This window comes from Lytechinus variegatus, chromosome 2, assembly GCF_018143015.1.
Source record: "Lytechinus variegatus isolate NC3 chromosome 2, Lvar_3.0, whole genome shotgun sequence".
NCBI classification, from domain to species: domain Eukaryota; kingdom Metazoa; phylum Echinodermata; class Echinoidea; order Temnopleuroida; family Toxopneustidae; genus Lytechinus; species Lytechinus variegatus.
Window position 1 is genome coordinate 23,131,199 of NC_054741.1, and position 27,899 is coordinate 23,159,097.

Genomic DNA, 27,899 nt, shown 5'->3' on the forward strand with positions numbered 1-27,899 from the left:
TGCATTAGTTATTTCTTGCTGCAACTTATTTCATCATCATGGAGACACATCATATACAAATGTATGAAAAAATGAAACATTTATGATTTCATGTAATAACATAAGAAAAAGGAATGTGGGGATGTGATATCATCAGCCCACCTAATGAATATTCATGCCGATGTGCATGTACCTGTTGTCACAAAATATTGATAAACTGTAAAATTCTATAACTTCGTTATTTGTTATCCGATTTTGATGAAATTTTCTGCATTTTGCTCTGTGAATTTTACTCTATTTATTAAGATATAAATATTTTCCGCCTGGACCATCCCTTTAAAGTTTGAATGTACGTACTCATTGAAGGTCTAGCTCGTTGTCTGCTCTGTAACGTCTCATCGCCCGGCGCTGTTCCTTGCTGGGTGCTAAGTAGTTCCTTTAACTTGGCATCCTCTGCACTGTCTTTACTGATTGAAAAGTTCTGTTGTTTTTTTGGTATCGAGAAATAGGATTAGAATTTATTAGAAATAAATGTCAAACTGACTGAATTCTGCAATTCCCCTAACCTTTGTACATGCCTGGCTCATAATATCTGATTCATTGCAATCCCAATTTCAAATAAATTGTGATTTCATTTGATATGGACATTCCAACTAATAAAATCTTGTGGATCAGAGTTCAGAATAGTGGTAGGATGACTGAAGTCAAAATTCAGTTCTAGCCTCCATGAATAAATAAAACAAATTCAAATCCAAATCGTAATGATGTCATCATCGGCTGCGACTTGAAGCTGATATGGACTTTACTCCGACCAAAGGGCTTGCCAAAAAGTGAAAGTATAATAATTTTAGTATTCCTTACATTATGCCAAACTTTAAATAATATAATTTACTTCTTGGAACTTTCATATTTAATGCAATATGTGATTTCTTGAAAAACGTATCACAACGAATCGTAGAGTGTGAGCCAGGCTTATATAAGACCAAATCTGTCACTGCCCAGGAAATTCATTCCACATGCCAATTGGGGATGGTACCTCGAAGCGCTTTGCATTTTGTGGAAAGACACTATAGAAATATCAATACTAATTATTACTGACCACAAGAGTAACTTCTAAATAACCAATATGTTAGATCAAAGAACAAAAAAGAAAAAAATCTAACCTCTGTGATCATCTTGCCCCTTGTCTTATTCCTCTTCCGGTGGTTGGCTTTCTTCTTCTCTTGTTCTATGATGCGTTCCCTAGCGCTACGGTACTCCAAAGCAAACTCACTGATAATACGACAGAAGTCACTAATCTTGACCTCCCTGGCTGCACTCGTACTCATACCCAGGTACAATAAGAACTTGTTAAATCTGATAAAGGGCAAAATAATCATTAAGGAAATTAAGGACTTCAAAACTAACAAATAGAAGAACGCTGATGAAAGAAATTACAGAATTTAGAACAGAAAACAAATTTTGGATTTTTTCGTCAATAAATAATTATTTTTTCCATAGGATGATTAAGAAAAGTATGTACCGATATCTTCCATGTGGGAATTTTGAAAAGAATTCATCTTTTGTTTTCTAGTTCATATAAAAGTTTGTAAATAAGGTAAGAATGGAAAAAAATGGGAAGTGGTAAAGACTTAAATAATGTTGATTATTTAGTGGAATTTCCCTCATAAAAAAAAGTATGCATTTATCAAACTTGTCTGAGAGTTTAATGAAAAAATGTCGAAAATTGTAAGCTCTATTTCTGTGAAATTCTTGGTACTGATTTGGTGAGAGGCAATGGGGAGTGTTTCATGAAAGTTTGTTGTTGATTTTTCTTCAATAAATTCATTCTGAGCCAATCATATGCAAGGATTTCAGTAGCTTATAACAATTGTCTGTTTAAATCACTAACCATGTGCTTCGTGAAATGCTTCCAAGGTACCTGGTTGTTATAGTAACTGTTCAAGAAAAACAACTTATCAGTGCTAACAAGCTTCATAAAATCATGCCCTTTTTACAGATACCATACAGTGTCAACTAGACTAGCGATAGTAAAATAAACCCAACCAGATGGTTAAAGTATGTCACTATAAATGCTTACCTATTGCTGACTCTTCTGTGAACTATCTTGAGTACTATTATTCTCTTGGCACAATCTTGTAGAAAATCATGTAACCTAGCAAGAAAGGAAAGATAAACACATCATCAAAGAAAACATCACAAACAATAACAATTACAATATCAATTACAAGAGCTGTTATCAGCAGCAATAATGCTGGGTCCTTGTATTACAGAGCTAATAGTCTGACATTAACATGCATATTACTCCACAATTATATAACCGGCTTTAGTCAAAGATTTGAATCACAGTGGGGGGGGGGGGTGTCTAGTGTAGTGGCTAAAACATCATAAAATACTGGTACATATTTGACAAGATATGTGAGAGTAAACCAATTTTGTTACACTCCCACCCAGAATGAGGAATATCATTTAACTAATAACAAAGAGGATATTTCATGAAATGCAGTTAGAGATCATAATGGGTCGAGTTTGATATCAATCTACATTGCTGTTGATATTTCATTTTTATACCATCAGAATCAAAGATGCATCTGTTACGGGCTGGTATATAAATTGAATTTGGTTGCTCCACATAAGAATATACTTACTTGTTTTTATTCTGTGATGTTTTCTCATGTTGTGAAATGACTTGAAGATGGTCCCAAGACACCTTACACTGTTCTTCTAACTTGGCAAGATTGATTGTTAGTTGGTCAAAGTCAACCTAATAATGAAAGAAGAAGAATGGGAAATCCAAAGGAGATTTAGTTCAATGGTGGTCAATTACAAAATAGATCTAGATCAATCATTATTACCATAATTGGATCATCATCATCATCCTTGTCACTTTCTCCCCTACCACAATCTTCATCCTTCTTCTTTATTATTCTCATTCCATCATCATCATCACCATCACCACCACCACCACCCACAACCATCATCATCATCATCATCATCGCCATCAATATCAATATCATCATCATCATCACCATCACTACTACCACTATCAAAATCACCACCACAAACACCATCTCCACCACCACCATCACTACCATCACCATCCTCAGGACCACCACCATCACCATCATCATCATCATCACCATCACCACCACCACCACCACCATCATTACCATCACATCACCATCATAATCTCCACCACAACATTCACTACCATGACCACCATCACCATTACCGTCAAAGGTCACCACCTTCACTAACCTTTGCACATCTTGAGATAGTTCCAACCTCTGAGAAGAAGTCCGAGCTATCAGGGAACTGTTCCATGACCGTTGCACAAAGATGATGAAGGAGCGATTGTTTGTGGACTGTGTCTTTGACTTCTGGAACCTTACTCAAGTACTCAAGGTTGAAACCAGCAGCCTAAATCAAACCAAAGGAAAACTTGCTTAGGACTCAACCATATGGAGGTGACATTGCAAGACATGTACATATATCAATGCTACAGCCACAGAAACAAAACCAACTCGAAAGCAGCCAATATTGGGTGATTTCAAGTCCTTGGTGTTAGTGTTGGTGTTGAAACTATGATTGCTTCCCCTACCTCCAAATTGATTCAGAGTTTGTAAAACTGATCCAGATCACATTATTGACATCTCAACAACTAGTGAGTGACTTTTTGGGAACATCTTCATTTTTAATGTTTGGTGTTAAAATCGTGTAAAAAAACTGAACTTGAAATCACCCAATGTCACTAAAAATAATATAATAGTGTTTGTCAGTCTGAAGACAGTTTTATTTGTGTTACAGTAGCAAGTAAAATTAATAAATAAAAATTCTTTGTGGGAGAATCCTGAGTAAATTAAGTTTCTGAGCTCATCTGTAGCAATTACTACATAGGTACCAAATATAGATTATATAAATTATTCAACCTGGGACTAAAATCATGAATAGCTTGTGCCCCCTGGTACTCTAAGATTTGGGAACACTTGTATCAGGTATTAAAACTACGATTGACTTTTCATCACGACTTTGCCTTCTGAAAAATAAGGACTTTTCGGACTACTTATGTAATTTATGGACCGAAATATCATATTATCTATATAATTATTTACTAAATAAATAAACACAAAAAAGAGTTGCATGGATTAAATAAGTTTTGTTTTTATTTCAAACAATTTAAACATGCCATGATAAAATATACATCTTACTTTTTACTAAATTTTCCTAATACATTCTTTATTCCTGTAATATTCTATTTACTGTTGGACAAATTCATAAAATATTGCATGCTCCCATTGGGAAAGGACCAGAATTCACTCAATGAACACTATTTTCTACACACATGTAAATGTCAACTTCACATGAATATATTCATTCTACTATATGGTTAGGAAATGAACTTTGGAAACACACAGCACTCTTATTAAATTCATGCTTAATCTAACTAGTTTAAGCAAAAGTGAAAATAGAACTTTATGATTAAATCTTATTAAATTGTTTACGAGAATCCATTGAATTCTTGCAAGTAAAAACAATATTTTAGTTACAAGTATTATTTTTATGCCTACAGTCAAAATCAATGCCAGATAATCATAATTGGTTGAAGAATAAAGGCATTTTAAATGTAATTTTACATGTTCTCTCATCAAATACTAATAAACAAACTGAAATCCCATGCTTGACGTGTATACTTTATCATATCATCATTATACAGACAGTATATTTATTTATATGTACGGTTTATATATTTATAAACAAACTGAAATGCACACAGGGCTCAACATCCCTGATATTCAGGGTCATTTGATGATTCCAAACCACCATTGAGACAAATTTCTGAATCAAAATTTGTGAGTGAGCCCCCAGCAAGTGTAAAGCCCTGTTGTACATTGCATGCTTCCTGGGCCCCATCTTACAAAGAGTTGCGATTGATCCGATCAATTGCAACTATAGAAATCCAGCAAAGTCAACATATAAAATGTATGTTTGTTCAAAAAATGTTCTATATATATTTTATCTATATTCATAAATTAATTGATTTCTTGACTATTTGGTGTGTTCTTTGCAAAAGGACAGATTGCAAATTTCGTGTAGAAAAAATTATGACACTGATGGATTTCCATAGAGATATGATTGATTGAATCAATCAATCGTGACTCTTTGTAAGACAGGGCCCTGGTATGAGGTCTTTATACTTAAAGAACTTGTTATCACGTACAGTCTGAAAATAACAAATGGATGAGGGGGAGGAAAATTGTTTTGAGTGATACGGAACATCTATCATCATTAACAATACTTTTAAAAAATGGATTCTATCAACAGCAACACAAACAATTTGAAAAATGTTTGATTGCTATCGGCAAGGTAAACAAGCTTCTGAAAATTGCCAATGATAACAAGAGAATATTGTGAGAAATGAAGAACTTAGGAAATACAAAAACAAGAAATTTCACTTGTTTCATGCACAGAAACTAGCAAGTGTATGAAGCGTAGTAATGATGCTTCCATTCAAACCAAGCATCTTGACATTGATACAAGTGAAATATTCAGATTCGGAATAAAAGTGTCAATGTCTTAGCTTTGGTTATTTTGTATAACAAATGTCAAAGAAAAAGAGCATACCCTTAATTGATTATTCAAAGTGGTGGCAAATACTACAATCTCTGCCCCCCCCCCCAAAAAAAAGGAGAAAGGGAAGAGGTTATATCAGTATACTCTGTTATCATACTAATATTCATAGTAAATACCAGTATGTAAATTACACAGAAAATAAAATCTAAAAGAATGAAATCGAATAATGAACAGAAGACTTACTCTTCCGCCGTTCAAGAAGTTTCCTATGGCAAGCAATGTTGATAAGATCTTCTTGAAGGTTTTGGATTCTCTCAGGTCTTCTATGCCTTTCTTCAGGTCAGCCATTGGTTCTGCAACTTCCTGTAAACCACAGGGTAATTAAAAGAAAGGAGAGCAATTTAAGAATTTTCTAAAAGCTAATGCAGATCAAATCAAGTATAACCGTTCAAACTATGTAACGGTATAATGCCCTATAGGCCATAGTATAAGACAATGAATAGGTCTTGGGAATGGTCCCTGACATATGTAATGGTATAATGACCAATATGGAATAGGACATTACATAGGTCTTGGTCCCTGACATATATAATAGTATACTGACCTACATGGTATAAGACATTACATAGGTCTTGGGATTGGTCCCTGACATATGTAATGGTATAATGACCTATATGGTATAAGACAATACATAGGTCTTTGGATTAGTCCCTAACATAGTCCTAATGAGCTATGAAAAAAGATATTAATTTACTTTAGTCTCTTATACCCAGGAGACAAAGGTTAAGAGGCTTCATATTAAATAGCTAGGATAATGGAAAGATATTACTTGATAGATAATCTGCTTCTTGAAATGTGAAAATGAAGTATTTTTCTACCAAGAAAGAGATATAAGGTCATGTCATGCTAACAACAGCATATTACTTTGAGAAAGAAATTGTTTCATTTACCTCTTCCATGTTATCATAGTCCATTTTGAAGAGCCATAGATTGAGCCTTGCTTCCAAACCACTGATGGTTGATAACATATGAAGGAACTGCTCAGCTGATCCTAAAGGCACATCAGGGTTTGCTACCATGGCTTCCTGTATCCTAGCAACCTCTTCTTCTGATGGTACCATACTCAAGAGTTTCTTGAGTAGAAAATGAATTGATCATAGGAATGTTATACTTAATTACGGAAGTCAAAAATCTTAAGTGGATCATGTCCTGACCAAAGTCTCTCAACCCATTTTTCTTCTTCTTCAACTCACCCTCACTTTTTTTCAATTTCATTGAATTGATCAAACATCCCCATAGTCAAAGACTAAACCAGATTAAAAACCAGGGCCCTGTCTTACAAAGAGTTACGATTAATCCAATCAACCTCAACTATGGAAAGCCAGCAACGTCAACATCTAAAATGCATGTTTGTTAAAAATATATTCTAGATTTGATGTATAATACATTCATTGCTTTCTTGAGAATTCAGTGTGCTTCTCTGTTTACAAAGGACATCATGCAAATTACCTGGAGGACAAATTATGATACTGATGGATTTCCATAGAGTTTAAGATGATCTTTGCTGCTGCTGCTGCTACTACTACTACTACATTGCCATTAATTTATTATTTTTGACATGAAATGAATATAAGTGCATTTTGATGCCAAATTTCTATTTCATAAATTTGCGATCATTTGGCAGTCACTCTCACAACCACCACTTTAAATAAACCATTCTCTGGAACTGCTCCAAACTGGTCTCACACCTACTCTCATTTATACTTCATTTTACCCTTTCTGCTATCTTCAAACTCACCTCCACACCCTCTTTGTTCATCACCATGCTATCCATATTCAAGATAGCTTGTTTGATGGACCTCGGTTGTGGGAGTACAGTTAGTCCAATGTTGATTGCGTTGGATTTCTTAGGATCTAGCACCGTGATGAAGTTCTTCTTGTTTGCCTCCATCGCTTTCTGTAGATTCGAAGGAAGTAGAATTCTACTTTAGAATTTGAATTATTTTCATTGGTAGTTTGAGGATTTCTTCCATCCATTATCTTTTTTCTTTTTCCTCACAAAATGACTAGTTCTGCAACTCACATATGAAGTCTGTTGATGTGTAAAATACATTTTTTTTTACTGGCTCTCCAACATTCTAATATCACTGTATTTTTTTTTTAATTCTGATAATAGAAACTTTCTCAGCAGCGTGCAGTATTAAACTAATGCCTCTTCTGAAGAATTACCGGCTGAGACAATAATAATTAATAATAATAATAATAAAAAAAATGAATGCAATAATAACAGTAATAACATTAATAACGATAATAATTACAATTGAAGTTCTTTCATCTGAATCATCACCAGTACAATAATCAGAGCAATAAATTTCATTTCCATGGTATCATTACCAATTTGTGTGTGCAATTATATTACAAAAGGGAGCAATGTTCTTTCTATCAATGACTTGCATAAAGGCAACATTAGACTAATCAATTCTCTTTAAGAATATTGCTAACTAAATTATATACAAACTTGGAATTCTATCTACAGAAAGATAATTTTGTAAATGCAATAACACCTCCATATTCAACCACACGACAAAGAACTGAAAACTAAAACTATTCCACAATAAACTTAGACCAATCGATTTAAATCTATTGGTTGACTCAAAATGACAGTCAGTGAATTGATCAGCCTGATTAAATAGGCAATGAATTGCCACAGATTAAATAGGCAATGAATTGCAATTCACTGAATGTTTCAATCAATGATTATCTTCAACAGAAATATCAGATAACCCTTCTAAATCACCAAAAGATATCCCCTTGAAAAAAAAACAAGAGCGAAATATATCCCAAGTATAAGTAATAGAATACATCAGAACATCACATTTTTCTTGTTTTAGTTTAACGCTTAAATTTAAACACCGTACTGACATCTAATCATTAGGCATTCAACGTTCATTAGTGCATGTTATGACATTCATTTTGGTGCAAACAAAATAAACAATATCAATACTAAATTAATGTAGTAAAACAATACTTATCAAGAAAAATAAACATTGAAACAAAATAAATAAACATGAATAAATCAACATAAAATAAACATTAAAATGGATAATGAGATCCAGTCCCAGTTCCAGGTAACTTATAACAACAAATGTAGTTTGTTAGCAATAATGTTGAATAATTTGGCACCTTTCATTTATTTGTTGTATCATATAAGGCATTACCAAAATATTCAATATCATAATGATTGACCTAAAATATTTGGTATAACAGAAAACAATAGTATTATAGACAGAAAAAATTACATTTACTATTATTTGTATTCAATGTAGTTTTATTGAAAGTGTTAAGTACCCATGGAATTAATAGTAAACAGCAATTTATCCTGTTAACATTTTTTTTCTAATTCCGGAATTTAAATCATTAAAAAAATCCCATCAGACAGTGATGAATATGGAAGAAATGTACTTTCTTCAACCTAATCTTTTTCCTCATATGGACCGAGAAAGTTAGGACTATTAATATTGTTATATTCCTTATATATATGGAAATTTCTTAGTGTTCAAGGTACAGTCATTAATTTTCATCATCATTAATATCACTATAAGAAACCTGGGACTGGGGCTTTGATCAAAAAATAAAAATATAACAAACCTGATGATCCTGTGGTAGTATAATTGTAGCAGAGGTAGTAGAAGTAGTATTGTAGTAGCGGTTGAACACCAAGTGTATGTGTGCACACGTGCGTTGCATAGAAGGCAGCAGAGACATTTTTTTGTTTTGTGTTTCCACAAAAATTAAACAAAATAGATTACAACAGACAGTGCAAGACAAGACGAGACAAAAACGAAAAAGAGAAATAAGGGGAGAAGAAGAGGGGGGCTGTTAGTACACGGGCAGTACATCATGCCTAAAGACCTTTCAACTTGGACATGCTACAGGCAGTTTATATAATAAGACCTTTAAGATATTTTTCTCTCCAGAAGATGATTACTGGCATTTTGTCATAAAAGAACAGCTAATATTATCATTATTTGAGATAAAAAAATCAAAATAGGGTCACTCTATTATGGCAATTCTAGCAATGATGTTAACATTTTAAAAATAAACTCTGCATACAAAAAGAGTGACAAAGAGTATTGCGATGCTGTGATCATCGGCTCCTTGTGTTGAGTGCCAGGAAGTTGAGTGAATATACACTCTGGATAATATTAACAATCTCATCGACACAATAAAAAAGGTCTTATTATTTTAATTTCATTATTACATCATTTTTGTATATTTCAAGGATAATGCTAGCTGCAAAAATAGATTCAGGGTAAATAGAATTTTTTTATAAACTATACGTTTGAAGAATTGCAGATAAATATTGCAGTGCAGGGGCTCAAGTATATGTATATATGTAAAATTAAAACACTTGAATTTGCACTAATATACTTTTTTTTGGGGGGGAGGCTTTCTAATCAAATCACAATGCATAATATTCCTTATCTAGACATAAACAAAAAACTTGGTAACTGCCGTTTCTTTCTATTTAATCTAAATTTTGTTAACTTTCATAAATGATATTATTCAACTCAGAGAGAAAACGAATGGAACTGTGGCTCAAGCTCATTGCACATCTGTTATCATATTGTATCTTGTATGTCTCAATCTTTGTGATATAACCGATACTTAATTCATATTTCGCTGATTTTCTCACCAAATAATTTGCATACTACTTATTTGTAAACTGGCTTGCTCTAATGGGACTTTGCTAATAAAAATTCTTGAATTTTGGTCTATTGCTATATATAAGCAGTTAAACTGATTTTGCAATAATATATAATGGTATTTTAGGTTGCAATATACAAGTAGTTTGTCCACAATGCGGGATTCTAAAGAGAGGGATAAAAGCATGGATCATATTACTTAATTGTACTAGAAAACTTCAACAATTTTGAAGTCATTTCAAATTTGAATGACAAGTCAACATAACTTAAACAATGGATATGAAAATATATTTCAATGTAAATAAACCTTGAAAACTAATATCAAACTCACAAACAACACAGCGATATAGTAATAATGTATATAAAGTTAATGCATAAATTCATATACATGTAAAAAAATATTGATAAAAGCAATTTAAGGATGATAAAATCTGTTGTTTGAAAAAGAGCAAGATATTTAAAGCCACCGCACAGAATACAGATGGAATAAAATGTAGTAGAATTTTATAATATTGAGACATGGAATATCTGTGTAATGTTCTAAGTCGTTGCATAAATACCTACATGTATGCTCTAATCTATTACTATGCTACTATCCTTATAAGAATAAAAGCAAATTTAATATCTAGTCGTAATGACGTCAATTTGTCCTTTACTTCTAAATAATTGTTATATAATTATAAGTATGCTTTCCGATAGTATTGGCCTCAAATGAAAAGAGACTTTTATTCACATTGTCAGAAAATGAGCAAAATGCCATTTGTTTCAAAATCAGATCATGGACCAGTGTCAAGGTGTGCGGTGGCCTTTAATTGTCCCAGAAGTATCTTTCTACTGTCATAGAGTTAAATACACTTGAAAATTTTTATTCATGTATTCAGTAACACAACATATTCATTTTCCTAAGGGAAGTTATTTTCGAAACATATTGGTTAAATCATTAAGGTAAATATATTGTTAGAATTTGTTGCATATTTCTTGACATGCTACACAAAATATAACATTTTGTGAGAATAATTACAGAGCTTACACATGCCAGGCTGCATCAGGTTTTAATTGTATTCATAAGAGTGTTAAAGCTACCAGTCGTATCTTGCATTCATATCTTGCATGCGATGCACGTTTTTTTGTTTCGAGTTGAGTTCTCATTAGTTTGAAAGAATTATAGACACTTATCTGTATAAGTGTTGTTTATTGCATTCATAAACAAATACATTGGTTGTCCAGGCTTTATAATGTGGCATGTTAAAACATTTATACATTTTCCTAACATCGTTTGAATAAGCAAAATATCATCCCACATAAACTCTTTTTATTAAGATTTTTTTTTCTTCTAGGTTAGCCTTGTTCTATCTTCCAAATTCTATATAATTTCTAGTTTCTATATAGAATTCTGAATGATTGCTGCTTAAAACTGGATATAAACATACCTTTGTAATAAGATCCTTTCCTCTGTACTCAAAGAGATGTTCTAGCTTTTTACTGTCGAGGTTGACATCATCCAGCTGGGTCCAAATGGTGGATTTGATACCGTTCCTTCCCAAAGTCATAGTTTCTGGCTGGGTCTCTTTCCAGAAGAGGCGGACGGTCTTCTTCTTCTTTGATTTGGGGAAGGTGTTGCTGTCGATGACTGGTGGTGGTGGTGGAGGTGCCCCTGGCCCCCCAATGGCGGGAGGTGGAGGTGGAGCACCAGGGACAGGGGGTGGTGGAGGGGGTCCACCTAGACCAGGAACAGGTGGTGGTGGTGGTGCCCCATCAGCAGCAGTCATGTGAGGTACAATACCCATCATCAACGGGATCGGCTTAAGGACATCTTTGTCATCATCCCGACACAGATCGGTGAAGTCCCATTTGTTAACCCGCAGCTCGCGATCGTTAAGCTTCAGAACCTCCTCCCAAGCTTCCTCTTCCTTCTTGCTTTCATCCTCCTTGGGCGCTACAGGTTCCGGTGCCTTAGGAGCGACATTACTGACCTTGATACCCTCAATGGCTTGACTGATCTTCCCACTAACATCCCCACGTGGTCCTGTCTTCTCCTTCTGATCCTCAGATTTTTCCTGTTGCTGTTGTAACTGTTTATGCATAGACTGAACAGCACCGCTATTGTTCAAGATTTCCTTGTCCTCTTGCAACTTCTTTTTCTCCTCCTCCTCTTTCTCTTTCACTTCCTGAAGTTCTACCTTGCGCTCTTCCAATTTTTTCACATTCTGCAAGGTAGTCGATATCTTCCGTGACACCTTACCCGATGAACCATTCTCTTCCTGATCACTGGTCGTCACGGACAATAAATTCCCGCGATCTGACGGATCAGTCTCGGCCTTACCATTTTCAACAATCACTTTTGGTGCTTGTTCATTTTTGTCTGTAGTCCTGACAGCAGATTTAGTATCTGTTACAACTGGTTTCAAAGGCACAACTACTTCCTCTTTCTCCTCTTCACTTGGTTCCTTGTTCTTGTTATTTTCTGAAGTTTCTTCCTTTTTCTTCTCCTCTGTTTCTTCTATCTGGATTTGAGGTTTTTTCACTATAACAAGAAAGAGAGGAACACAAATTGAACAATGGCAATGATATCTTTCTCGAGTCTCATATCATCATTTGCTAACTCACGGAAACTAGTCAGGAATACAACAAACCCATCTAGAAATGACCCTGAAATATATAAAATCACCAGGACATTTTCTCTGACAAAGATTGCTTGTCAAATCAGAAAAATTGTTGTGTGATGACTTCAAATGTGATACTGCAAGAAATCCTTCGAACATAAATTGGTTCACAAAGGAAAAAACAAGCCTTGGTGTGCTTTAAACAAAATACATAAGAGGATACTGGAAGAGCACTATCTTGTGACGTTTACTCCATTAAAGATTTGTATCATCAAAAAAATTTATAAACAGGTTATATTACTCACCAATAAAAGTTCTCCTTGTATTTTGATTAAGTTTCTTCTCCTCATCTTTGGTGTCTGCTGGTTTGTCTTGGACTGGTTCCCTGATCTCATCTTTCTTCTTGGTTTCTACGTCTTCCTTTGGTTTACTCACTGAAGATGTGTCACCATTCACCACCTTGGTCTCTTCTGGTTTCTCCTTCTTGTCAGCTAGGGTTTGAACAAAACAAGCAAATTTGAATAATCACTTGGAGGCGCAATAGCTCAGTCAGTAGTGCAGGGGGTTTGTATTATGGTGACCGGGTTTGATTCCCTCTTGGTGCGCTAGTGCCCTTTGGTAAGACATTTAAATCCTCATTACCAGGTCCCTCGGAAAGGGCCTTAAACCATCGGTCCTCTGGTTGCTTGCTTATAAGCATTCAGGTAAAAAATTACTACCATCACTACCATTTCCAAGAGAAAATTCCTCAAATGAATGATATACTTTGGATCAATAATTCCTGGTGCAACATTAGCACTCACATTGATGAAATGAAGACAAGCAAATATCACCGTTGGTGAAGGTGATGGGCATACTATCATTTACGAGGCAAGCTGGATGTAGATATCTTTCTGAAGCGAAGCTGAGGAATGATAGCAAGTACATCCAGCTTGCCAAGAAAGTGATAATTTGCCTTGTCACCTTGTCAATCAAAAGGAGACTATATGCTTTAATTCCGCTTCAAAAACCACTCTAAATGAAGAAACCAATATCAATACGTCTTGATAAGATCTTTTTCACACCTTCCTTTGAAAAAAAAATCCATTGAGACAATCATGCCTTTTTTAAGCTAGCGCATAAACTGTGTGCAAGCATCCGAGATCTTGCTCCAGCAAAATTTATTGTGACCTCACAAAGGAACTTTAGCGTCACAATAAAACAATCGAGGGGAAATGAACTTTTGTGTGCGTATGCACACAGCACACTGCACGATCGTCACTGCAGGTGGGGGAGAAAGATGGACCAAAACAATTGAGTGGCAAAATTTGCGCGTACTCAAACTAATTCATAACGCGTTATGACCCTATGGCCTGAAAAAGGTCAGCGAAACAAGAGGTCCATCACACCGACTTCTGACAATTCCTACAGCAAGATTCTTAGTATGCGGAATATAATACGTTCTAATCAAAGATTTGTTACATTACTTGAAGAAAACAAGACTGGGTTGATATTTTTCATTTGAATAAAAGCAGATTGATTCTTTATAGGTCACCACACGTAACTTTTCAAACATGAGCAGAAATAATCTAAGCTGTAAAATAGATTTATCGAGTCTAAATTGTGTTAACAAGAAACTATACAGAATATCAGAATAACATTCACATATACATGCCTGTATTTGGTGAGAAAGAGAAAACAAAATGATGTTTGTGCACAAAACAAATTCTCTGACAGATAAGAAACAGAAAAATATTAATATAATAATATGTCCATTTATATAGCGCAGTTACTACGTGCATATACTCAACTTGGTATCATATTAGTAAAACGGCTGTAGCTGAGCCACCATGTTAATAGGCGCTAAGCGTTCAAGGAATAAATCCTACCGTGTACCCATTCACCTCACCTGGGTCGAGTGCAGCACAATGTGGATAAATTTCTTGCCAAAGGATATTACGCCATGGCTGGGATTTGAACCCATGGCCCTCTGTTTCAAAGTCTAGAGACCAATCCACTGGGCCACAACGCTCCACGTGAATAGGTGAAAATGGGTATAAAAACCTATCAAGATTTCACATTAATATAAAGTCAATCAAGACAAAGGGAAAATGAAATAAAAAGTTATTAACGAAAGTTTGTTCATACCTTCCTTGTCTCTTCTCCACCTGTATCTACTTGACGTTTCATCATCAGTGTTTGAGATTGCAGAAATATCACCATTTTCAACTGGTTTGGCTTTGACATCACCGCCTCTCAATTGATCTAATATAACATTAGCCGATCTGGTGTCGGACTCTCTCTTTGTTTGTGGAGTGGATGCCTTCACTTCATTTACTGTTGATGTCTTCTCTGTCTTACTTTCCTTCTTTTCTTCTGCTTGTCTACTCCTACGTGCAGCGATGCCATTTGTAAGATCTAAAAATAAAAGAAAAACCAAAGATGAGTGGCATAAAAAAAGGTAATTGGTAACAGAGTTACGGCGGAAATCCTTAGTAGATACCTTGCTTTATCAAGAGGTTCTGATTATCAGTGTAGTTTATTATTTGTTCGCATTACAGTAGTATCTCCATAGCTAAGAATTTCAAAATCATGCATCTCTGAGATAGATTTTGGGAATGTTGCAAAGCAAAGGTTTCTATTTATCTGAAATTGGTCTTCATAGTAGAAATACAGGTTCTATGAATAAGTTATTACATTATCAAGTGTAGCGGTGGAAATATCGTCATCCTGATTTGGATTTAAAATGATGATAAAGATCCCAAATAATTACAAATTTCAGGCAATGAAATTCTTTATAGCTGTAATACAATGCTGAATTGATTTCAAATTGAATAATCCTGCTAAATCTTTAATGATTGTCCACTGCACACCCCCCAAAAAAATATATGTGTTTTAGCTCAATCCAAAAATATATGTATTTTAGCTCAATCCAAAAATATATGTATTTTAGCTCAATCCCAAAATATATGTATTTCAGCTCAATCCAAAATATATGTATTTTATCTCAATCCAAAAATGTTTGAAAAACGTTGGTTTACTTTAGTATGCATAGACATGCAGATTCTTAATCAACTGAGATAAGTAAATAGACATTGAATTCGGAAGATTATGAAAATGGATCAAAATCAGAAGGAAAAAAGCAGATTAAGTAACAAAGTATGTGACAGGCTATTATTTCTATTAAAAAGACATATAATATTCATGCACTTCATTATTTCAAAAAGGTATTAATGAGCTAGTAGGGGTGTTAAAAAGGTTTTTTTATATAACACATTTGTGAAATTCATATAAATGTTGATACAAGTAGAATATAAACTATGTTGTACAAACAAGAGAGATTTATAAGATAATTTAACAATTCTTTTTTTTTCTAGTGTAAAACATCCATTTAGAATATGAACACAATCGGTGAAAATACAGAAGATTATCCATCTTTATGATAAAGTCCTAAAGAATTTATTTACAAAACAATCCATATTGCATGCACTGACACTACCAAAAGTGTGTAATTTGAAGAAAGAAAGACATCCGGGAAAAAACATCCTAAAATATACAAATCCCATGTTGAAAACCTCATACAAGGATAAGCAATACAAAGATTTGTACATGCAACAAAAAGGTGTAAGAGATTAAAATTGTGTAAAGCTATAATAGCGAGAAATTATAAAAACATGCATGATAATGTTCCCTACTTTGCAATAGTTTGTTGGTAGTACTTTTATTACATATTTTCATTAGTAACTTCCCATCTTTTTTCTTGTAGGTGAGTTGTACAAAGAGAAAAATATGATATACCTTACAGCGTAATGTTACAATAATACAATGATGGCTTACACGATTTGGAGTATAACTTTCAAAAATTATCAGTGGTAGAGAAAGTATTAACTCAGTGTTTACTGGAACAGGGTGATCCCTGTGCAAATCCAATATAGGAATTGCACATTATTCAGAAGTCAACAGGGTTAACCCATTCCCTACTGGAATTGGGTGATCCCAGCACAAGGCCTAGATGGGATTTACAGAAGTCAGTAGCCAATAGGTTAATTTTCCCCTGGCAGTATACAAATGTGGAAGAAGGCTCCAATAAAAGGTGAGGTCACTAACTCGTACAATGGGAAGGAGTTATCTACATCTTCATCACTCTTGACTACAAGGCAAAAACTCCGGTGTTGATTTAACACCAAACCGGAATCTACATATGTTCACACCAGAGAAGTATTGAAAGACCCGTTTGGAATCAAACCGATGCTGTTTTAATACTAATTGGTGTTGTATAAACACTTCTCTGGTGTGGACATATATAGATTCTAGGCTGGTGTTAAATCAACACCAGAGTTTTTGCATTGTACATGCATTTTCCAAGGCAGCATATCGATGTTAATTATATACAGAAGATAATTCTCATTCTTTTATTTAGCAAAATCATATAAAATTGTCACAGTGCCGTTATTTGTTTTATAATTGACATTATTTGTTTTATAATTGAATTGGTATTCATAGGGTTAATATTTTCCATGCCATGCTTTCCATGCCTAACTCACAATCAGGTTTCTTTAACTCTTTGTTTTCAGTGGTTTTATCTGAAGACTCGGATGTCGTCCTGTCTCTCGGCCTTCTCTCAGAGGACTTTGTACTTGATGCTGTGAAAATGAGAAATTATCTTGGGCAGATAAGGAGTTTTCGTGCAGCCAAAATGCTTTTCATGACAAAGAACAACCAGGAAGTCTTTGACGAAAACTGGTGTGAACCTAAACAACAGTTTTACCCTTGACTCCAGAAAAACAACACATGAACAAGTTGCCATCAGCTCCAAACTTGGGACACAACTGCTGTCTCCGTTTCACCAATTTACGACAAAGACCTCCCAGCTATTTTTTGTCATTAAATGTGCATTTTCAATACATTTACTGTGATCTTGAATCCTTCGTACGCCGAGGAGCGATAACTCCCTGCTGACACTGTAGTTTCTTGACTTTCCCAAGGACACTGTCCTTCATAGGGACTTGACACATCAGATTAATGCAATGCTGATATACTATTTGGATGAAGCACCTCCCTAGCAATTAACTCTTAATGTGCCATTCACTGTAATCAGCGAGTGCCACTTTTTTTCAAAGAGTCTATACTTAATTGTTTTATATAGAAAAAGAGGGAATAACTCCTGAGACAATAATGATAAACATCTTGACCATAAGCTGAACTGAACGAGGGAATCACTTAATGCACTCCTCAAAATGCAGTAGGCATAACAATAGCTGTATGACCATTGCACGAAAATGTCTTCGTGGCACTCCAATGGATGCACAGATATGTGTTCATGGCACATTAAGGGTCAAGGCTGTCAAAAATTGACCTTTCACCTACAAAATCAACAGAGCTGGCATATTTTTCTTTCTTCCTGTACACAGCATCTCTACTGTACTTTCATGATGCCCATGCATGTACATGCAGAGAAGCAGATCTTTACTGCCTCCAGGATAGATGGTAACAAAATGCAAATCTTATTCCTTGATCAAACAGCAATAAATGACATCGATGATGTCACAATTTTATCTAGATCTATAAGCAGTGCTTGAAGTCAGCTAAACATGAATTTTTCGTTTGTGAAACCGGGGGCATGATTGACACATTGATCACTCTCACTTTGGCCTGTATTCTCAAAAAAGGTTTCAATTGAATAATAATAACAATAACATGTCCATTCATATAGTGTGGTTACTATGTGCGTATACTTAACTGCGCTTTGATACTTGGTATGATATTACTACCCCTGCTGTAGGTGTGCTGCCATATTAATAGGCGCTAAAGCATTCAAGGAATGAATCATACCGGGTACACCTCACCTGGGTCGAGTGCAGCACAATGTGGATAAATTTCTTGCCAAAGGAAATAACGACATGGCTAGGATTTGAACCCACGACCCTCTGTTTCAAAGTCTGGAGACTAATCCACTGGGCCACAACGCTCCACATTGTCATTGAACCATGGTACATATAACCATGGGCTATGCAGATTTTCATCATCAAGCCTAATTCATCACGAACACGAAAAAAAATTGAATTAAGTGCACGCTTTTGGCAAAGGGCACTAAAAGGGAAGTGGGAAGGAATCTGCATAAATCATGGTTTTGTATCATGGTACAATTGAAAACTCTTTTTGAGAATATGGGTCTCCATGTTTCTATCTATGTCTCCTATTTAATTCTCTACCTTGAAACAACATAAACCTTTATAAAGTTCAACATGAAACAAATACCAATAATATTATTCTTTATAATACTGAATTAAATATCAATCTGACAATGAATTTCGTATCTGTCAGTACTAAATAAAATCTCAATATACTAACAAAATATACTAAATTGATCTCATTGTAAATTCATATTGGTGTATAATGTTAAAGAACAGTACATTAAAGAGAACAGATCAGATTTTAGTCTGTATGTTATACACATTCAAACTATGCTATAATTACACTCAGTTTATATTAAACTATAGTTATCATTTATTCTATTATGTTAGTCTAGGGTTTCATTTTATTTATTTCTTTTATAAGATTACCATTGAAAAGTAACAATTGAAAGAAAACATCTTTTTTTCATTTTACATTAATACTTATTATGTGTATACTTTTATATTTTGTTAATAAAGGGAAATTTAAAAAATAGCCTTTTGAGAACAGGTTGGATGCAGAAAATGTTTTGCACAAGCAAGAGGGGTCACTAGTATAAAAAAAAAACAAGCAAGGAGCATGCTGGTGGAAGGGGTCATACAACTGTCAAGGGGTCATGCAGGGGTCATTCATGGGTCCAAGGGTCATTCAGGGTCAAAGAGAGGTCAAGGGGTCATTCCAACGTCATGCCTCGGGAAGGAACCATAACTCACATTCCTGATTGGTAGTGGTTTTAGTTGTTGTTGTATCATCAAACATTCGTCGTCTCCTGCTTCTATACGGCATGCTCAAAGATGTGCCTTTAAGTAATTCAAAAGGCCGTACAAGCCATTTATTTCAAATTGACAGAAGAGCACTTAGCTTCCAAAGGCAACAAGAGCCACTGACACTTAATAGCAACATTCTGCTTACAAGTAGAGGCGGACTGATTCTTCTTTCAACAACAATTCCATTTCACTTATAAACATATCCGGCATTGACGTTTTGGCCCCCAAACTACCACTGTTTATAAAGAGAACTTGGTGTATTTTTCATAAAATGGACCATGACAACTTGTAAACACCTTCCAATGACATCAAAGAATATATACACAATAGCCTTATATGAGGATAACTTACCAATCAACACCACAACTGATACATATCCACACAGAAAGCAAAACAAACCACATGCATACATTGATTACCCTTGGAATTTCAAATATCCCACTAAAAATATCATGATATGAAGCAATCAGAAGGAATGACTAATACAAATTGGAATACATAACTTGGAATAATGAAGGCATTATGATAAAACAAAAATCTGTGATAAAATATATTATTTTTTGTATGAATTAAAGGTTTAAAGATGAATTATGTAAATGTCACGGAAATATGACAGAGGTATAAAATCAGGGAGTAGGTGGTCTCCAAATTATCATAATATTAGATATACAAGAATGAATATGTAGGATGAACAAATCATAATAGTGAGTAGAGCAGATGGTTACCAGTAGAGTAAGTTGAATTAATAACATTATCGTTTGATGGTGATTATAAGAAATAAACACGTTTGTTTGAGATTGTACGCAGAAGCATTGGAAAGCCTGATGTAATAAGTTTATTTTATAGTTGTTGAAAAGATAGATATTATACCTTCACTTCCATCATCTTCATCATCGGCAAAACTAAACCTGACTCGACGTTTCACTTCTGTACGATAAATGTCAATATGTCATTGCCATGTCATTTTAAGCAACCATAAAGAGGATAAAGCATTTGCTGAGTTCTTAAATATTTTTCAGTTTTGTTAAATGGCAAATGCATGCAATATATTTTCTACCAGCCAACAGATATGTAAAGAAAATTACTTGCTTTCATTGTTTTTCCTTTGGATAATACAAGGGAAATGATAATACATTTGTGCGTTAGGAAATTTTTGTTGTAACTATGGATATGTCAGATATACTTAGATAATAACAAGCAAATAATGTATTTTTTTTCTAAAAGTATGAATGAATTTTGTTATTGAACTACAGAATAGGTAAGTCTGAACTCAAGAAAACATGATTTCATAATATTTGCATGAAAAGATAACAGACCACCAACTGATGGCGCATTTGCTATTTTGTAAAGTTGTAGATTGTTGACTTTTGTTCCCATGGTAACTCCAACTGAAGGCAAAATACCACTTAAGGTAAGGCCCAAATTATGAAATAATGCAGGAATATACCACTCTGTGGCAAATATTCCAGAAAACAATTAGACATCAATTGAAATGTTCTCATCAGAAGTGTAGAAACCCTTCTTCATTTGTCTTTAAAAACAGATAAGGAATACTTTCTAACTACATAACAAGACTTGGACAGTTTTTTATTTGAAGAGCAAGAATTCAAAGAATTTTTTTTTTAAAAGACTACTCATGGACACATTTTACTATGTAAGGTCTGAATGAGGACAAAGATTGCACAGAATATTTTTTTTGTGAAAACCCTCATGAATTACTCTAATAATAAACATTTCTGAAATCCACTCACTGTTTTCGGCAGATTTTTCTTCAGCGGGTTTCTCTTCAACAGCTTCAGGTCTCCTTCTTGACCTTGGAACATAGGAAGCTAAAGGAGAAAGGTCAAAGGTCATTAACAAAACTGAATTGCTTTTAATCCATTTATATGTCAACAAATAATTGAAGACAAGGCTTACCCCGTCGATTGTAAAATACATTTTTTTTTACTAGAACAACGTAAAATATAATATATTATCATTCTCTACCACGGCTTCAGTACTTTATATTGATAAATACAATGTAGGCCAACATTTCAAAAGAAAATATTTCTAATTATATGTCTTCTGCCTTTATACATGTACCTGTCTATTCCGATTCTCTTTGAGGTTCAAGGTTGAATTACTCTATGAATATTAACTTGAAAATTACATATTTTCACGATACATTAATTTCTTTTAGAATGCTGATATTGAGAGCAAAACCACAGGTGAAATACATGTAGTAAAATTAGTAGTAAAAGGTTTTATTTTGAAAAAAATACCAAATTAGTAAATTGAAATTACTGAAATGTTTTGACTTACACATGGTTAACTCTTCTTTCTTGGTTTCAGTTGTGTCTAAAGAGAGTAAATCACAAAAGAGAGAAGGATTGAAATCATTAAACATTTCTTCTTTTTTGTTACCAACGACAAACTATTTCATTGGAGAATAAATGATCTTATCACAGAATCACCCAGGTTGTATATAATATGGCATGCAGATTTTGGATAAAAGATCATAATCACATCATATCTCATACAGGACTTGCACTGTTCAAACTTTTATTTCTTATTTACAGAAATATTACATAATATTTATACTACTAATGTCTTATTAATTAGTAACTATAGAAAACACATCCTCTGATAGCAGCATGTCTACTTATGTAACATATAATAATCAATGACTGTGCATACATCGTATGCAGGCAAGCCAGGATCCTATGACTGGGGTAATAGAAATGTATCTCCAAATTGCTCAGAGGCATCGTTCCAGTGTGATAAATGCTACATAAAACCGGGAAGTTGATATTATGACAGAGAAATAAGCTAATATTACCATACCTGTGGATGCAATAGATTCATTATCTGTATCTCTATTCCTTCTTCTTCTATACGATACACCTGAAACAAAAAGGACATCGCTTGTAACACATGAACAAGGAAAGAAGATTAGGCAAGAACTATGTGTATGCAAACATTACCAAATATCATTTTCATATGGAAAATAATTTTACAGATAGGTTGTTAATCTGACCCAAGCTTTAGACGAGAATTACTTGGATAAATCTGATCAATACAATAAATTCTTAGTTTGGACTGTGATGGATAGGATAAAAATCTACATACTGGTGACTATGTCATAAAGCTATTCATAAACCTGTTCATGAAGCTGTTTGTAAAGTCTTGTACAGCCATATCCTGTACTGGAGTATAAGTTGAGAAATTTTTGTATTGTTAGTGCACATTTTTGCAGCAAAGCATATGCTTTATTTTACATGAATACATTTGAAATACAATCATAGTTTGTCAATATGTCATAAGGAATTAGTTTAGGCTCACATTTTGGCTGCTCACATTCCAATTATTGGTAAAGTCAAACACAAATTTATAAACAACCTTACGATACACCCTTTTAATAGACTCATTGGACCATATTCTGAAATCGGGTTTAATCTATGAACTCGGGTCTGAAGTTGCATTTTAACTATGGAGAGCAAATTGTGATATACATCTCTGACAGTTGAGGTTCAATGTATCAGGTCATTTGACTCTCAAATCATTCTTAACTGTCTGGAAAGGATTAATAAAGGATAGTTGTCTTCACAATCAAAGAATTCAAGAAGAGCACAGTAAACAGAAGAAACAGTCAGGGTAAACACAATTTTGACATGTTTAGCTTCCCATAATTTTAGCACAAGAGTTAGACCATGGTCTAAGTTAAACCTCGAATTCAGAATACGGGCCATTATGAATTAAAAGATATTCTTACTTCCAGATGAGACATCCATTGATGTACTGGGTGTTGTGTCTGTTCTTCTTGATGAAGATGTTCTTGAACCTGAGAAAATGACAATTTAAAAATATTTATAATTATAATTCATGACTTTTTTCCTCAATTAAATGCTTACATTTAAGGCAATGCTATTCCTGAATAGCAGGCAATACATTGACATACATTAAGTGCAATGATGAGTGCCAAGTTTTTTTTTATCTTTCTGATTTTTTTAATGTATGAGATGATATTTCTGCCAATAATATTTTTTATCACATATATCTTCCTGGTACACCAATGACTTTGTTTTGTTTTCATAAGTAATGTTAATAAACAGAAAAACAAGTATTTACCATGCTGAACTTTCAAGATTGTGAAAATCTTTGCTCAAGTAGTAAATTCTGATATTTAGATATAACTTCTTTTTTTTCTGGCAAATTCAGCATATCCTGAGATACTGGCATAGTATATTACAAACTAATTTGAAAAGGGTTCTTTTACCACTTTAGAGCTGCAAGTTGTATTATATTTTGAATATTTTAGGCAATGAGTACATTTTGAGGTTCAACTTTTGCTAAAATTTTACATTTTTTATTTCTCTTTGTCCACTGAAATTGACTTACTTTCTGTGGAGTCTGTGGACATTGTTGATGAAGACCGTTCTAACCTTGATGGTATGAGGGGCGTGTCCTCTGTAAAATACAAAAATACATAGGATGTTTTAGATGGCAAAATCATATTGAATTAGAATACCATTTTGTGCTGTGGATTACATTTACAGGTCTGAATAATAGAAATGGTGAAATGCATACATGTCCAGTATTTATCAATATTATTATCTTTAGAATTAGTTTTTTTTTTTTTTTGGGGGGGTCATTTATATATCGACTAGCAGTTGATAAAGATGAAAAATACATAAGAGACTTCCCTTACAGAAACATTTGCAGTCATAATGGACAATCATATGGTCAAATAAGTTTTTCTATGTATGACAAAAGAAACATGTGTAAGGGTAGCAAAGAGAACAAGTGTGGGTGAAAGGCACAAATTGATTCCTGTAAGTAAACATCACCATGCATACATCATGCAATTACTGATGCATCTTGGGAGATGGTTGTCACCAAATCAGGACAACAGATGGCAGGATTTCATAATAATGTCATCAAGTCTTAGTGACTATTGGCACCCTGCTCATATTAACTATACCACAGATAAACCCAAACATGTGCAGTTTAATAACCAGAGGCAGATCCACATTTTGCCAGAGGAGAGAGGGGTAACCTTGTCAGAAGGGGTAACAATTTTTCTCAAGCCAAATATTTATATACGTGTAAATGAAAGGTCATTAACACTTTCAGAAACGCTTACTCTACTCAAAACTTCCTGACAAGCGAAACAAAACCAAAACAAAATAAAAACACTACCCCCCCCCATTTGGATCCAGCTCTGTAAAGACAGACTCACTATCAGCAATGCACAGCTCCTCTGGAATAAAACTAATCAAATATGCTGTAATAACTATACCTCAAACTCCCATAACGTGACATAAAAATATACTGCATTTCTAGCATGCTAATTTTTTTTCAACCCTATCTAAATTACATAACATACCAAGAAAAAATAACAAACGAAAGGCGGGATCTCATGAGATCCCATCAATCACAAAGATGGAAAATCATTAATGTCAACTTTAAGAATACATGCATCCTCCAATCCAAGTGTTTTCTTAGTTATGATAACTCATTGGTGCAACACTGTCTTTGGAAATCAGTGTGCTACTGTTTGCTACCTGGGTGATACTATGTACATTTTTTTTTTATATAAGAACAATTTTTAACTTTGATGTATTTCAATAGTAGAGATTGATCAGATCAATAACTCTTTGTAAGACAGGGCCCAGATTTGCATTGGAAAGACAAACAGAAAATCTGTAATTACACCAAGGCATACAAAGAGTGTTCAGATATAATTGAGAAAGGAGAGCATAACGAACCATATTATGGGATATACAGAATATCAATGGACTAATGAATTAACAGCAATGACAATCTTTGGGACTTTCTTCCATGCAATCGATACAACCCTTAACCTGTTGGAGGCTGAGACTGCATGTAGCTGAGCTGAGGTCTATCGAAAGTCTTGTTATAGCATAATCAACCAGTCTGCAACAGATTAAGGCCGTGTTTATGCTATCACCTTTCAGGCAAGAATCAGCGTTTCCATTCGTGATTAGTACAAAACACGGTTGCGTCATTATCATTTGTAAATGTCGTTTGGCCAGAATCAGACTTTCTGGGGAAGTATAAACAGAACCACGATCGAAAACGTGTTTAAATGACGTCATTTGGTACATGCTTCCGGTGAGATGAAAATCTGTGGGCAAATAGTCGCATTGCTCCATGGTCGCATGTTACCTTCACGTGATAACCCACTCGGAAAAAAAAACTTTCGAAAAAGGCGCGCCCAATTTGACATCGCTTTCCTACTCAACGAAAATTACAAATCAAAGCCAGCTGGAGATAGTGATTTCGCCTCTGAAAAGATAAGCATAAACGTTTACGATCAGCATTTTTTAATCAACGTTTGAAAACGCTGATTCTGTCCTCGCAATGGAAGCATAAACACACCCTAAGACTAGTGAAAGTGTGGACAATTTACACAAAGAGCATGCAGGTGCACTCCAAGAAGGGAAAACATTCAGAATGTCACCTTCTAGATATTTTCTCAACTGTTCTCGTCGTTCTTTCCTCTTCTGAGCATAAGAATCACCTTAGAAATAAAGGTTATTTTAGAAGATGAAATGAGAATGAGAAAAAACCCATAGAGGAACACAAGGGCAACTTATGAAGTTTACCTCTCCACAAAGACAAATAATAATAATACCCCTTTCACATAGAATTATAATCAATTTCAATTTGTTTTACTATATCTTAACAATAGCCAGTAAAGGAAAACTTAGAATTTATGCTTTGATACATATAATAGAAAAAAGGTGAATATATCAGAGTTGCATTTATATAGTAAGTGCTTTATAACATTAATATGGAAAATTTTGAAGTGGTATTGATTCTTAAAAAAAATGGAAGTTTACATATCCATGCATCAAGATACATACAACTTACTCTACATGATTCAGGCTTGATGGGAAAAAATCACACAATTATATAACATTACAACTTAAGGCATTTATTTTAAACAAAAATTATTTCAAACTGTTGTCTCATTACTACTTTATAAGAAATCTTACATGCATGCGCATAAAGGGTTTGCATAATTTTTTCAGTGATTTTTTGTAGAATATTTTTTAGATATGACAGTTAACATGATGCAGTACCTGTTAACATAATGCACATTTAACTCTTTTTTTTTTACAGCAGTTATGTTTGAATCGGTTGAAGCCCTGGGATGAAGCCCATTAAATCAATTTTTTTGGGGGATAGGTGAAATCATTGTCACTAACACAATTTTTATGTTCCATACAAATTTGCAATTTGGTACTAAGAAATTTGTGGATCTACCATTACCACATGTTATATATTGAATGAATTGTAAACTGGCTAACCAAATCTGTCACCAGTTATGGAGGAATGTATTCCAAAACCATGTAAGATTGAACTTTGGCTGTTACTGAAGCTTATTTTTGGATCAGATGACTTTAAATGGGTATTAATGATGGCCTTAAATATATTCAATAAAATCTAATGTTATCAAATTAAATCTCCACCCCGCATAGACTAGTTCTTGCAAAATAAAGACCCTTATCATATCAACTTAATGTCACTTTTGTATTCTCAAATTGAGCAGGTGTCTATTTATTTAAGTCACTTTTATCAGATAATCCCATAGAATTCAGACATATTGGTAAAAAGCTTCAATAAACAAAATATCATCTACCCTTTGTGACAAATGTTTAATTTGCATCGTATAATCCAACTGACATAGCAACAGGTTATAATTTCAATAAAATTATCCTAAACAGAGGAATGAATCATGTCCAGGGGATTGTTTCTTTAAAGAGGCTTATTGGACATTTTATCAGTTCCCATAGTAACGATCAGACCCTGTGCTTCTCAGCCAATCAAAATCAAGGAAAGTTGACAGAACTCGACAACTTGTCAGATGTTAGAAGTTGATGAAATGCTACCCATAAATAGATCCAAGCATAAAAACACCAACATAAATTTTTGTATTTTGATTCTATCGCTTAATTAAAAAAAATGATAAAAATCATTGAATTTAGATGACTTTATCATCGTTATTCAAGGCATGCAACATGCAAACTTACTGTTATACTTCTCCCAAAGTTCATCGTCTGTTTTAGACTTTGAGTTTGAGGATGATGTTGAAGGAAGCGTGTCGTAGACTT

General features: G+C 34.1%; 1 protein-coding gene across 1 annotated transcript in view; it reads right to left on the reverse strand.

Annotated features, from left to right (window-relative positions):
• Positions 1–27,899, reverse strand: part of LOC121407609 (FH1/FH2 domain-containing protein 3-like) — a 137,245-nt gene that overhangs the window by 6,608 nt on the left and 102,738 nt on the right. The window contains exons 25-46 of the mRNA XM_041598766.1: positions 27,819–27,899; positions 26,243–26,302; positions 24,157–24,225; positions 23,531–23,599; positions 22,603–22,662; positions 22,081–22,116; positions 21,531–21,608; positions 19,726–19,812; positions 17,383–17,481; positions 14,987–15,256; positions 13,165–13,350; positions 11,687–12,780; positions 9,199–9,207; positions 7,349–7,507; positions 6,501–6,683; positions 5,794–5,913; positions 5,198–5,200; positions 3,238–3,399; positions 2,628–2,743; positions 2,060–2,134; positions 1,143–1,335; positions 337–460 (exon numbers count right to left, since the gene is read on the reverse strand). Of these exons, the coding sequence (XP_041454700.1) occupies positions 337–460; positions 1,143–1,335; positions 2,060–2,134; positions 2,628–2,743; positions 3,238–3,399; positions 5,198–5,200; positions 5,794–5,913; positions 6,501–6,683; positions 7,349–7,507; positions 9,199–9,207; positions 11,687–12,780; positions 13,165–13,350; positions 14,987–15,256; positions 17,383–17,481; positions 19,726–19,812; positions 21,531–21,608; positions 22,081–22,116; positions 22,603–22,662; positions 23,531–23,599; positions 24,157–24,225; positions 26,243–26,302; positions 27,819–27,899 (3,333 nt within the window). The remainder of the gene's footprint in view (positions 1–336; positions 461–1,142; positions 1,336–2,059; positions 2,135–2,627; positions 2,744–3,237; positions 3,400–5,197; positions 5,201–5,793; positions 5,914–6,500; positions 6,684–7,348; positions 7,508–9,198; positions 9,208–11,686; positions 12,781–13,164; positions 13,351–14,986; positions 15,257–17,382; positions 17,482–19,725; positions 19,813–21,530; positions 21,609–22,080; positions 22,117–22,602; positions 22,663–23,530; positions 23,600–24,156; positions 24,226–26,242; positions 26,303–27,818) is intronic.